Here is a 14,381-nt window from a genome sequence, read left to right on the forward strand (position 1 = left end):
TATTTTTTTAACTTTAATTTTAGATGGCACATTCTTTGAAAAATCTTTTTTTAGAGGCATATAGAAGTAAATCTGCTTTTGCATCTTCGTTACCATCTCTGGCATTTGTGGGTTGTTATACATAGCCACATACCTCATTTCCTTCCCTCCTTCAAGCGCTCTGACCTCACTGATGTGTAGAAAGTGGCTGTGGAGTATCTTGGGGATGATTTGGTATTGTTTTTGTAAGGGAAGACCTCTTTTCTGAGATCTTTTAATTTTTTTTTTCTGTGCTTGATGGGCTTGCTGATAAAATGAGGTGAAGATGTACTCAGCCATTTTATTTCACCTTGTTTCCCTAGACAGGAGCAGTGTCTGCAGGGAACTGTGCTCATACTCTTGCAGACTGCTCTGCAGCTCCTTTTTCATGCTATTTTGACCCCTTTGACTTATATTTCCCTGTATATTTACCCTTGTCTCTTCCAGTTTGTTGTCACCCCCTATGTACATGTCCCTTCATAGAACATTTTTATGGTTTATGTTCTTCATTTATTATCCTATGCAGAAGCTTGCACAGACCTGTTTAAGGCACGTGCACATGTACAATACTAGTGATTCACGCATAAATGGATTTCTGTATCAGGTATGCTGTTACACAGAATGTACTGTATTGCTTGAAAAGGTCAAGCCTTTACCAGCTGTAAAGTGTATCTGGTAAGAGTATTGAAATTCACTCAACCTTTTGAAAGGCTTAGTTATTAAATAGATTAATCATCTGCACACCTCAGGTAACTAGATCAAAAGCTCCAGATTGGGGATTCTACCTAGAAACATCTAGTCACTGTTACTCATATTTAATGCAATGCAGAATTCTACGCAGCCTCAGTTGTGCTTTATGTATGCAATGTTCTGCTTCTGTGTAATTTAAAATCATTTATAGGAAGCAGCCTTCTCTCCAGTTTGCTGCTCAAATTTGGCTTCTTGCTGTTGCCTGTACTTTTCCAACTTAAATATGCTTGAATAACTCTTTAGTATTTTCAAGAAAGGAAAATACACCAAGGGGAGCTGTACAGAGAAAAGAATGTAATGTGGTGAAAAAATGTCACATTGACAGTATTCTTGGATAACAGCACCCACAGCACAAATAGAATCCAGCGATGTTATGCTGTCAACATCTGCTTGGTCTGTTTTTGGAAAAAGGGTAATGAATGAAGCCAGTGGTTTCAGGTACAAACAGCTCAACCATATGGTTAAGTGGAGTGCTGAAATATTTAAGTGGTAGCATGAAATTAATAGGAAATGGTAGAGACTGGTTTGAAGAGGACGGAAAAACAACTAGTTTTCTTACTTCCCGTAGTGATTCTTTAAAAAATGTAAAATGCCCGGTGTCCAAAAGGAGCCTGTAAACTGCACGTGCAAGGGATATTTGCTCAAGTACTCAATATTCACACCTTTTTTTCAGGATTGTGGTTTTAAAAAATATACCTGACTTCCTTAAAAGTTTGGATATATGATTACTGTATGTATTTTATTATGTCATCTATAAAATATGTAGTGAAAATGCTGTGCAATGGAAGCATAAACTTGAGTGACCATTGCAAGGTATAATCTCTGGTCTAATCTCTTATAGTTGACCTGCTTTGAGCAGCGGGTTAGACTACAGAAGTCCTGAGATCCCTTCCAATCTGAATTATTCTGTGACTTTTTAGGAATAGATATCAAATGAATATGAATATTCTCATGATAAAAATAATTCTAGTATATGTATATCTGAAATAAAATGGAAAAAGACAATAACATTAGATGGTTTGCAGTCTATTACTGTGTGGTACTTACTTTGGGAGTCCATTAATTATGCAAAATTGTACCAAAATACTCATTGGTAGCTCCATTAGTAGAATGGAGGTTTTGATTTGTTAAAAGCTGCAGGATCAGGTCTCAAATTTAGGACATACGACACTGAGTGGGAATGCAAAGGTAGTGTAGGTATCTATATTTTTTCATGAGGTATATGTAGCATTTTAAATAAAGGACTTGAATGACAGAACGGCTTCTTTTCCCCAGCTACTAGTTGGAAAATAATTGCTGTAACTGACTACTTGCATAGTCTCTTCCACCCCCGGCCTTGAAAAGATATTTAGAAAACAGACCAAAGAATTTTATATTCTTGTCTTGACAGAAGTCTAGGTATTGACAACTAGTAATGGGTCACTGATTGCATGGTTTGTAATCTATACTGAATTTGCATGCATGTTATTTGAGAAATGTTTGTTTATCATGTGTGCTTTGAATTCCTTCTTTTTACTAGCAAGATTCATCTTGAATGCCAAACTTGAACATGGCAAAGGCCAATAGCTGATCGGTGGTGTCTTTGATCAGTGGGCAGATCAGTACTCTCTAAATCTGGCTAAGGCTACAGGACAGTCTAGTCCTGCAGGCTTGAAAGACCCAAAGTGTTATGTTCATAGTCTTGATGCTCTCTTTTAATTTTGGAAGCTTTTTCAGACTGCTTTGTGACTGATGAAAGTGTGCAGTGCTGCTTGCTGAGGATCTATCTGATGCTCTTTCTTTTTGTTGAAGCTTGATACACCTTTGGCCATTGCAAGACAGCTCTGTGGCTGCCTTCTGCAGTATCTGTACCAAGTGGATTCTCCTCAAACTTTTAGGACATCTTTTCATTCCTCCAGACATATTACAAGGTGTGGAGATGTTAGCATGAAGGTGAGGGTCCAGGCCTGATTTGCAAATGTGCCTAGAGTTACAGGAAGAAAGAAAGGAGAGATGTTCAGCCTAACTTACCTAACTTTGTTTAATGAAGTTATTAACCAATGCTGCATTTTAAAGATGCATATAATTAAGCATATCTTAGGTAGCTGCTGGCTTAACTTGATACAAAACACTTTTCTTGACAGGTGCTTACTGAACAAACCTAGAGATTTGAGTTACTGTGACACTTTATTTGTATGTTACCAAAGTATTCAAAATCTCCCACGATGAGCAGCTGATGTGGCTTAAATGCATATCCACCAATGTAATACAAAAATAAAATCTCCATCAGAGGCATTTTTAGTCCAGCCAGATTTCATGTAATCCTTCCCTTTTGCTCCAAAGCAGCGTTAAGAAGTTTTCAGTGACTGCCTTGCACAAAAGATTTCTCTTCATAGCAAGGGATCCATTGTTGTTTGGAAAATGATAAAACAATTCCATAATTGAAGGACCTGGGTGAATGCCTAGATTCCGTGGGAGTAAATCAAACAAGTAGCAGTAAATCACATTTGTTAGGAGTTTGGGAAATGAAGGTACTAATTGCTCTGAGAGTTGGAGATACTGATGGATGTTGCGTGGACAGTAGTTGTCTGAACTTCCTTGGACAGCTGCCTTGGTACTAGTCATGTTGCTTCTGTCCTCCTGAATTAGTAATACCGCAAATTACTACACAGTTATTTAGAGGCTTTGTATTGTGCATGCTCAAGGTATAGGATCATGCCGACAAATCCAACTTTACTGTTGAAAACCCTTTGTTTTTATCATTTTTTAGGCCATATTTCTACAGTCATATGACAGGAAGTCATAGGTTAAGCCCTCCAATAAGGACTGGTCTCTATAAGGTGGCTGCCAATGACTTCAGTCCTTAGTCTGATCTTGTAGCAAAACCTGATTAGTGCATGGTAGTCTGTAACCAAACATACTGGTATAAGAATCTGCTGCTTCTGGGGCATAGTATTGTGTGTGTTTTCCATAGAAGTCTTGCTTATTAGCAGAGAAGATTAAGGGCAAACCAAAGATTTCAGTAAGATTGATGGACAGTTATTTTTTAAGCCTAAGACTTAAAGTTTATATATGTTTGGCAAGTTTTGAAGCTGTTTCTGTAGATATTTCCTAGTACTTGCTGAGAAAGGGTTCTAATCAATCTTCCACAAAATGCCAATGAGAGGTCCCAGCACATAACTATGAACCCAGTTTTATACATATCTCTTGTACACAGGCATTCCTTAAGGGGAAGTTTAAGTAAAAAATTGTCAATCCTGTGTCTAGAGATTTCATGTTGTTGCGTGAAACCTGTTGTGTTCTGTAGCTGTGTAGCTGATAGGGAATTTGGCTTCTAGAAGCAAGTGAACATGTGAAATGCAAACTGCCTCCCGATCTTGTATTCTATTACAGGCCATTTTTGCAAGATCAGTTGTTTGACCAGTTTGTTGGGGTTTTTTTAATTATATCTTTTGCTGTCTGTAAGAGGGATATTAGTTACTAAAAACCTAATAGTTCTGGATTTGCCCTAGTAACAGTCTGAAAATCTGTATTTATGAAGTAATCATATTCAGAGGAAAGTGGGAAGTCTCTTTCCTACAGGTAGTTCTTTGCTCTGGGAAGGGTTAGTGTCTGTCACATCTTGGTTTGACTAATTTGCTCATCTGTTATGCCAACTTTGTACGCAAAGTCCTTGTAGAACATCTTTGATGAACCTTTTTGGGCATAAGGGCATTTAACTACATACAGCAGAGTAACTGGAGCAGAGGACATTAAAAAATAGATTCAGGCAGCAGCCTGTAACACTATGTGCTACTGAGCAGATAGTTGCACAGACCTGTCTGGGTTGCACCATAGGTACTGGTGGCCAAATTTTGTGTTTCTTTTGGCAGAGGTCCATATGGAAGCATTGGGGGTTTTGTCTGAGTTCCACAGGTTTGAACAAGTCGGTGCTTAATATGAGTTATATTGCATCAGAAATAGGAATGGAGACCTAACAAAATAATCCATACCAAACAGCCCTCTTTTCTGTTCCTAAGCTGGGGAGGTGTCAGACACTGACACCAAGCACTGAGCACTGTTTGAGCTGGGAGACACAGAGGTCACAGACTCTGTTTGTCACAGGTGTTGTTGCCTTGTCCCTGTTAGAACATCTTTGCCTTCCAATATATGCTGTTATAGAAGGAATGTGTGTTTCTGGCTTGTTCGGCTAATCTTATCCAGATCCAGATCGCAGACTGCTAGAAGGAAACCCCCTCCACATGGGAAAGAAGGTTCAGCATTGTCATTTCTGTTCCTGTGATGCACTTGGACCTATCCAGGGCAGATCAGAAAGTTAATATGGTTAGGAGAGATGTAGCAGCTGGTTTCTCAGGTAGTTAATAACGTAGGGACTCCTGTGGAGCTTCAGCTCACCTGGTAATGCTCCTTCCCCTGGTGTGAGCTTGCTTTGACTGCTGTCTTGACAACATCAAACCCAAGTCTTTTAAAACTGGGATGAAAATGAAACTTTTCTTTCATCATTTCAACTGTTTTTTATCTTACTAACTCAACCACAGCCCTTTTCATCGTTTCCCCCCCCTTATTAAATTATTCAATAATCACATGTTTTTGTGGTGTGCTACTACTACTTGGTTGATGAGATATACAAGAACAGCAGTCTTGAGGAAGCTAATCTGTTTTATCTGTCATTAATTACCTTCCCTATGCAATTAATACAAGCTACTGAAACTTCTGATGAGGAACAAGTTAGCAGACCATATCCTTTGCAACTGCTGGGCATGACACACTTGTCAGTGCTGTTTGAAAACACCTGTAAGATTTCTCTTGGGGTAATGGTTATGATTACTTGCAACATCTGGTTTTATTGTTGTGCCTGGCTGGAAAAAAAATGGTTTAGAGGAAACTGGCCTGTTTTACTGATGAAAGTTCTTCCACATTCTGTATAACTCCTGGTATTTCTCCTTTTATTGGAATAGAATGAGACTTCTTCTGTGAAGTAATTTCAGCTGGAATGGCAAACTGACTAAAATGTATGGGCAAAATCCCTGACAGTACATTTTAGTAGTGGTTTTTATAATTTTAACTTGTCTTGTATTAAACATGAAGACAGAGAGCCACCAGGCTGCTTATTTTATCTCTGACTTCTGAACATGAAGCTTGAAAGTAATGTCTTTGTAAATAGGTGATCTGGATTGCAAGGTGTCAGGTAGTTTTATCACTATGACTCTTGAGTTTATGATGTAGATTTGTAAATTTGTAGCATAAAAAGTTTGGTCTTTCTTGATGATAAAATTCCCAATGAGTTCAGTGAAGTCAGGACACGTTTTACTGGTCACATTACTTTTCAACTGCTCTAGACCTGCAACGTGCTAATTATCTTTCTAGCTATTGCCTTTGGCGCTGTGCTTTTCAGGGTTCTGTCCCTGGTGGTAACTCTTACAGACACTGGATATAATCTCTGAAAGTCTTTGAAGCTTAAAATTATAACTTATGTAGCATTTCTCTAGGATGTGCTTGAAGGCAGATTGTCCCATACATTTTCCAATCAGTGTTTTCCCTTCCTGTAGTAGTAGATCAAACAGGAACATAAGAATATCTAACAAAATAATGTGGTTTTTTTCTTTCCTTCTTTTTATATATTTTCCATGCTGCTTCTTTGTTATTTATTTTGTATTTCTTTTCAAAGATCCAAGTACAAATCCAGCCTATTCAGAAGAAAGATTGGCTCATGAAGCTTTGCAGTTAGAAAAGCGCTTGAGCTTGCTGTCCCATACAAGTCGCCAGGGCAGTGGAGGTAAGAAATTTAGCTAAGTAAAATTAATGGCGTTCCTTCCTTTCCAGGCTTTAGAAATAAGCACATGTAGATAATTATAAGATGGTGAACTTAAAAGAAAAATAATAGAGAAATGGTCAAGACATTTGATTTGGCTGCTGTTGCTTGTGGGGCAGTTCTTTAACAGTATTGCCTAAAGTCCATTGATGTAGACTGGAGTTTTTCAACTGACCAGTGCAAGTTTTGGGTCAAACATTGTTAATGCAGGAAGATCCTTTGGTATGCTGAGTCCTACTGAATTTGTGCATGTGCTACTTCAAAAGAACTGGCTGCATCAGGTTTGGTATCTGCTTATGTACTTCACTCCAGCCCATGAGATGGACTAACTTGTATAGTTCACCCATCAGGCTTACAGCACATTTTTTGTACTAAAACCTAGAACTCCTCTGCTTTGGTTCTAACTATTATTCTTGTTAATATTCTTGCTCTTTGTGGTACTATCTATGCATGTCCCTTCTGGAGTTATGTATCAAAGTAGAATTGCTCTCTAGCACTGGAGTGTAAAAGGGCCTCTGCCCTGAACTGCCATTTGAATTGTTTAGTAGCAGAAGTTATGTCCTCAAAACATGTGCCTTGCTTTTGACTCTAAAGCCTAAAAATGCCCCTGTGGAGATCCTCAGGAGCTTAATTATGTGCTTCTGTATATGTCCATGGCTACTTTAGTCTTGACACTGCTGAGTAATGTGGTTTGTGACTAAATTCTGCTGAGACTTCCTGAGGTTTTTCTTAGTTAGTATATAACTATTGGACTTGACTGGAGTGATGGAAAACAAATGAGACTTGATGGGGAAGCATGCCTGTTTGCTTTATCCACTGTGGTTAGAAAACGTGGGCCAACTTCATATACATGCCCTGCCTGAGATTACTTGAATGTATGCCCTTATTCTCCTAAGAATGTTACAATCCTCAGAGAATGAGGAATCCTAGGTTTTCCTATTGTTTGGGTTTTGCATATGAAAATTAAATATTTGTGTTTATGGGAAATATTATAACAACAAGATTGTTCCTGTAGGTTTGGTCAGAGGACATTTGCCTAAATTTGGAGATGTAGGTTCTGCCACCGTCTTGGAGAACATGTAGCTCTACAGGGAGGACTTTCCTTCCAGAGTTTTGAAGTGCCTGAAATAGTTGTCTAAGAGAAGTGATTTCAAATAAATTCAACAATCTTATTTTTGAAATAAAAAAGATGTTTTTGTAAGCAGAAGAACTTTTATTTAACAAGTATATTTCTTCTGGGAATGCTGCTGAGAACTACACATATTTTTATAATTTGTGCCTTCTGTCTAGACAGCTGTATAATTTAATCTCAGGAGTTGCTCAGGGATCATGAGCCAGTGTCATGCAGTGGGGCACTGGGGAAAAAGAAAGAATTAGATTTCACAGGGTAAACATAGCTATTTTGTGATAGTATGTATCAAGAATTACTCCATGAAGAGCAGGAGAATTGTTCTAAAATTTTCCCTCAACAGCTGAGAATAGAAATAGCTTAGTAACATCAGAAGCTCAGGTGACAATTTGCAGTGGACCCTTCCCCTTTCTACCCCATCTGGCAACTTAATGCCCATGGTTTAAAACTAATTAAATCAATGAAGATTAATACCTACAAAATTATGCTGCTGTCAACCTTTGTTTTCACATTGGTTTTATTAAGAAGGAAGGAAATATCATTGTGGACTGTGTGTCACTACAAGAACGTGGTTTTGTTTGCTTGTTTGTTTTTGTGCATTTGTTTGTCTGACATTTGTGTTTGTCCTTATGGCCTTTCATGCCAATGTTTGATTTTTTTCTTCCATATTCTGTCTTGATAGCAGTAGTTACCTGTAAAAGTGTCCTTCTTGCAAGTATCGGTGAGAAAAAAAAATATTCTTGCAATAGATGCATAAATGAATTATGGAAGATCTTTTTGTATGTAGTTATGTAAACATTTTTATAATAGTAGTATTCTCATTTTTTTGTTACAGTGATGTGTGGTTGCATTTTGGTATGGATATTATGCAGAAGTGCAAAAGAGCTGAGGAGAGAACAGGACAGTCTTAAGTTTGATTTTTATTTTTGTGGTCTCTACACATTCACTTTGGTGTCGTTCAAAGAAGATGTAGATAGAGAAAAAAGTACAAATAGGTTAATAATTTGTTTGATTCAGATCAAATTAAAACATGGAAATGTTTTATATGGCTTTGGGTTACAATAACAAGGTTTTCTTCAGAGCATCCTCAGCTATCTTGAGCATGGGACTTTCTGAATATTCCCTGTAATATAAGATAAAAGTATCTAAAATAAAACAAATGAACTGTATGGAAGTAAAATGTCATTGAAAAGGGGAGAACTTAGTGCATAAACTCTAAAAGTTTAGCCCTGAATGCATTATGTTCCACAGCGTGGTAGGGTTATGGCAAGGTAACATACTATTGGCATTTAATTTTTCCTGTGGGGAATATAAATTATTGCAGGAATTCTGGCTTTCTGACAGATGTTCCCCTTACAAAAAGCAGGTGGTATCTCAGGGTCCTTTCTGTTTGTACATACTTGCCATGCTTCAGTCTGTGTTTTAAACATAGGTCGATGTGTTTTCTTTTCTAGGAGATGATAGAAGTCTTTCAAGCTCATCTTCAGATACCAGCCACTCGGATGTTAGTGTTGGGAGCAGACTGACAATTTGGCCTGAACAGTCTTCAGCCAGCACTTCTCAAGAGAGTCATGGACTGGCAGCAGCAAAGGGCATTCATCTTGGGGAAGAAAAGACCCTTCCAGAAGGGGCACGTGGCACCACTAAACTGCCTCCAAAGCCCCTCCGATCAAGACAGCTACAGGAAATAGGTCGTCAGAGTTCTTCTGACAGTGGAATAGCTACTGGTAGTCACTCTTCTTACTCTGGAAGCTTCTCTTCCTATGCTGGCAGCTTGGACATTTGCCATGGTGATGAGTTTGGATCATTGCTAAGCTTGCCATTGAACTTTCCTTCGGATCAGAATTTATGTACTTGTCCTCACAGTGAGCTCCAGAGAGGTGTGGGATCAGAGTATCAGGTTCCCAGCTCTCTAAGACATGTTTATGATATACCCAGGAGTTTGTTACAGGCAGCTTCTAAAGATGTGCAACCAAAGAGTGCAGATTCCACGCTACCCAAGGACCAGGCCCTGTCAACTCAAGGTGCTAGTGACCCAAAACTGCGACTACCACACTTGGAAGCATGGAGGGTACCCGAGCGCAGCCAGGACAGAGGGAGGCCTTCATCCTTACTCACAGAAAGCAGCAAGGACTCAAGTGATGAGACATATGTGGATTTTGTTTCGAGGTGGTCAGACACAAAACCACAAGGACAGGTGTCAGACTCCAAAAGTAGTGAGTTGTCACCACCTAGGGGGCCCTCAGCTGACCCCTGTGATACATGTAGCCCCCACCCTGGGATGACAAGAGCTCTTTTTTCAGCTTGTCCAATCTGTGGTGGACTAAAGGTAAATACCTAACACTGAGCAGATGCTAACAAGCCTTACTTAATATAGCATGATTAATTTGAAATGGCTAAAGTTGCAGGTTATAAGTACTACTGTTTCCTTTATAATTTGAACAGGTAATAACTTCTGTGTTGTTTATGCTTAAGCTGAGAGGTTTAGCACACGGTTCCTCAAAATGTGTGCCTGATCAGGAAAACACTGAACAATATAGGCCGTCAATCATTACTTGTAAATTGGCCAATTTTGGCTTTGGATATATGTGGGTGGCTTACAGTGACAGAGCTAGAAGCTTTACAGGCACTGAGAGGGCTGAATTTGTCATATAGTTGTAATCTAGCATGAAGGACATCGATCTGTTTTACTGCTGGTATTTTAAAAGAAGGAAGAAGGGAGGTCAAATAGTGTGTACTTCTCTTTAAGGTGACCACAGTGCATATTTTTATTTTATTGATGTTTTTCTTTTCTTTACCATTGTAGTTTGAGCATGTCTTGCACAGGAAGCCAGATTAGCAAAGCTTCTCACTGGGGCAAGAGAAGATAGTCAAGTCAGCATGGCAATCCATAGCGGATTAACTAATGCAGTATTATGACTGGCCAATGACAGATACTTTAGAGGAGGTATACAATAACTCTTAGTGGTCTACTACCAGGACACCATATTTGCAGGAAAAATTATTTTTTATCAGCAGTCATGTAAAGACTTAAAACCCAAAGTATGGAGATTCATACGCTTTTCTAAACACATTTGCCAGTATCTGTTACTATGATTTTGATATTCTCATAAATTCTTTTTGAACTCTGCTGAATTCTTAGCTTTTTATAGGAGTAAGATATATACATTAATTGTACATTGCATGAAGAAAATGTATCTGTTTTTATCCATTCTGGAGAGGAATTTTTTTTGTGAATGTGTTTGCTAAACTTAGATGGTAAAGCTGCTTGTGTTGGTGAGCTGTTGAAAGGCTGGAAAAGTTAAGAGGGAGTGCTCAAATTACGGAATGTGTGAAGTAGGGATTCAGCAAGAGAGACTTTTGTTTGAGGAATTAAATACTGCCATTGAAGTGTGTGCATTTTAATTGAGCGTGTGAGATTACATAAATCACTGCTACGAAAAGGGTTCAAGTGTACAGTAAGTTACAAAAGAAAAATTAGAAGGTTATAAACTCGAGGGATTATTTTCTTCTCATGAGGTGTTTCATGCATTTGCATCATTGACTGCCTTCACCTTCACATCTAAAACTAGAAAATGCTGTCTGCCTGAGGCGCTTGTATAGCCTCCGTAACAGCACCGGAGATGTTACTTTGTCATGTACTTGCAGCATTAGGAGGTAGGGAGACACTGATGTGACAGGCCTCATAAGGTTGTGTCTACACTGATCATTAGGACCAGTGTTCTTCCATGACCATCCTTGCCAGCCATCTGTACCAAAGGCCCTCACTCGAACTTTAGCCTAAATCTGAAAACTTGGCTGGATGCGGAGGGCTGAGATTTAGCCTCCCACTTCTGTTCTTTCTGCAGCGCAGGCGGCAGGGTGCACAGCAGTGTATCTGCTGCTGGCTTCCTGCTGACTATAGTTAGAAAGGAGTTAGGAAAAATGCACAAGACTGATTCCTAGGAGGGCTCTCCTCTGGGATCAGAAAGCTCCAAGATGGCTTTGTCTTAAGCAGCAAGGAAATAATTAGTTAAGGTACAGTTAGTTAGCTTATGTGGTCTAAATGTTTCTGGGTGATCTGAATTGTCAGTTCAGACATGAATTTATCAAAGTTTACCCTAGGTATTTGTTGCAGACAGGAAGCTGAAAGTGAGTATTCTGTTGTGTATCTTCAAAGCCATTAAAGGCTAATTTATGTCACTTTTTTAACTGCCCGTTGACTCCAGCAACATACACACCCAAATCTTTTATTGCAAAATGTTATCAGGTTTCATGGTGTTTCTAGTTGCCTTAATAATATAGTTGGAAGGAATTTCAGGAACTGTAAATATTTAAACAAATTTAGTGAGAGAAACACTGGTGCAATCCTCTTAATAACTCTGTTTTAGCATGAGATATGCACATCTGTTTCTTATCCTTCCCCACCTGCACCCCCTGCCATTTGTAAGCAGTTGGGAAGGAAGTCTTACTAAATGGAATGATTCATGGGTTTATTTTTACTTTTGAAAGAAAAAAATAACCTTTTGATACATTGTCCTGAATTGTCAAGATGAGTTATTTTAGATGGACACCATTTTTGGCTTTTCTCATAATGAATACAGTGAAAGCTCAAATTCATATGCTGTAACTAAAAAATAATTTGTATTCCTTGTGCTATGAGCAGAATACATTTAAGATGCAGTTAAGGCCAGGAGGAGCTGATTTATGGATTAATGAAGACATCAGATTTTCATGTTTATTCCAATTCCGGTTCAAAATGCTTTAGCATGCCCGTGTTTGGAGTTCCTTTGCAATTTCAAGTTAACCTGTTAGTTAAATTGTGTTGATGGTTTTTAAATGCCTACTAATTAAACTGAGTGAGTGACCTGAGTAGAGGAAAGTCTACAGCAATAATAAAGGGTGTAAGCACTGGGTTTTTTTCTGCCTTGTATGTAAACTTTGGCAAATTGAGGTTAGATTTGGGCATGTTGTCTGTGTGTGTTGGAGTTCAGCATGTGAAGAGCTGGAGACAGATTGCAGGATGAAGACATGCATATGTGGAAAGCATGGTGGCATTTGTGATTGGGATTGACTTGGTTAAGAACCACCTGCTCCGCTAATGACAAGGATGATGATGAACATAGGGAGAACATACCCTGGGGAAGTGCCAAGGTTCAAACAGAAAATAGGGCAAGGAAGCCTTTCTGTTTCACTCTGGATGAAGAATAGAACCAGCCTGAAGAAAGTTACTAAAAATTGCTTCTCTTATTTCTCTATTGTATTTCATATTAGACACTGGGGATTAATAAGCAAGCATGCAGGGTGTTTTGCTTTCTGTTGTATGTTATTGTAGTGTGCTCAAGATGTCTTCCTTTACAAACTTCGCAAGGTGTGCCTTTGCTATGTAATTTTTTGCCTAGGTGATTTCAGTCTTATGGATGATTGCAGAGATGAATCCATTGTGTATTCTCAGTATATTTTAAGCTCAGAATGTTGGATTGTTACAGGATTTCTGAGTAAGCTGTAGAGCTATATTATTAGACTTGCTACGTTTTCAACTACTTAGCTGATAGTAATTTGATGAACAGACTTTCACTGTATGCTTATTGCTCTGTAACTTCATTTGATGCTATAGTTTGAGAAATTATGTCAAACTTTTTTATAGGGTGTCTTTTTTTTTTTTTTACACCACCATTGTTTGTAAATTTTCATAGAAGTCTGAAAAATAAAATTATTTTCCAACTGGTTTTGTCCTTTTCCATCTCACAAGTACTGGCTTTAGTTTTGCTTTGCTTTTTATCCCCTGACCTTCATCTTCTTGCAAGTTGAATTAATATGGAATGACTAGGGCTGTCTCTTTCACACTACTTAGTGTTATACTCAAATCACTGTTGACAGCTTGAAATATCTATTAGTTGGAATGACTTTTATGTACGTTTAGCCAACCGTAAATTCATATTTATGGCAGTGGGAGGTATTATGTATGTAGAAATACAGTCTTGGCTACTGCTTTGGTAGTTACCTTGCTATGATAGAGGAGGAAAGAAAGTGTCAGTTTTTGTGTGACTGTTATCATCAATCCAGTATTGGTATTCAGACACTCACTTTAGCTGATCATTTAAAATACCAAAACCTCCCTGGAGACATAGGTCCCAAATTCGGAGCCAGTCTATGCAAATCCTTTGTGACGTATTTGTGTAGTTCCTACTACTGCACTAACTGTATGCCTCAAACTTTGAATCTCCCGGATTATCTGTAGTAAGCAGAAATAAAGGAATGCTGTACTCACAATGTACAAAAGAGTTTAGGGGTTTTGTCAGGTAGCAGGATCCACACTGCCGAGTGAAGAACCCTTCCTAGGGTTCCAAGGATGCTTCCCTACACAATATAGGGAGATCTGGTACCTGCCTTGGGGGGATGTGGATCTTGGTTCAAGTGGGGAGTTGTTTTGATTGGCTGATAGCAACTTTACCTCATTTAGTCTGTTCCGTAGGAACTGCTTTATTTTGTGTTACAGCTTTAAAGGAAGACATGTGCATGTCTGTACTGTGATCCTTGAGCAGGCACTTTACTCAGTATATTTAGTCATGCAGCACCATGTCTTTGCAGGGCTTGTTAATTACACACAGCCTTTTATGAGTGCACAGTCTCTGGGTAGATCTAGAACTACTATGATTATCTGTGTTTCCACCGTGCGTTGTAGACCACGGAAAGACTAAGCTAAGAGAGAAG

The 14,381-nt window shown here is 38.6% G+C and overlaps 1 protein-coding gene across 4 annotated transcripts in view; it reads left to right on the plus strand.

The window, feature by feature from the left end:
- DOK7 (docking protein 7) overlaps positions 1-14,381 on the plus strand; it is a 78,567-nt gene that overhangs the window by 20,478 nt on the left and 43,708 nt on the right. For all 4 annotated transcript variants that reach the window (XM_055700686.1, XM_055700677.1, XM_055700681.1 and 1 more), the window contains 2 exons: positions 6,416-6,523; positions 9,143-10,017. In XM_055700686.1, coding sequence (XP_055556661.1) covers positions 6,416-6,523; positions 9,143-10,017 — 983 coding nt within the window. The remainder of the gene's footprint in view (positions 1-6,415; positions 6,524-9,142; positions 10,018-14,381) is intronic.

This window comes from Falco cherrug, chromosome 1, assembly GCF_023634085.1.
Source record: "Falco cherrug isolate bFalChe1 chromosome 1, bFalChe1.pri, whole genome shotgun sequence".
Classification (NCBI taxonomy): domain Eukaryota; kingdom Metazoa; phylum Chordata; class Aves; order Falconiformes; family Falconidae; genus Falco; species Falco cherrug.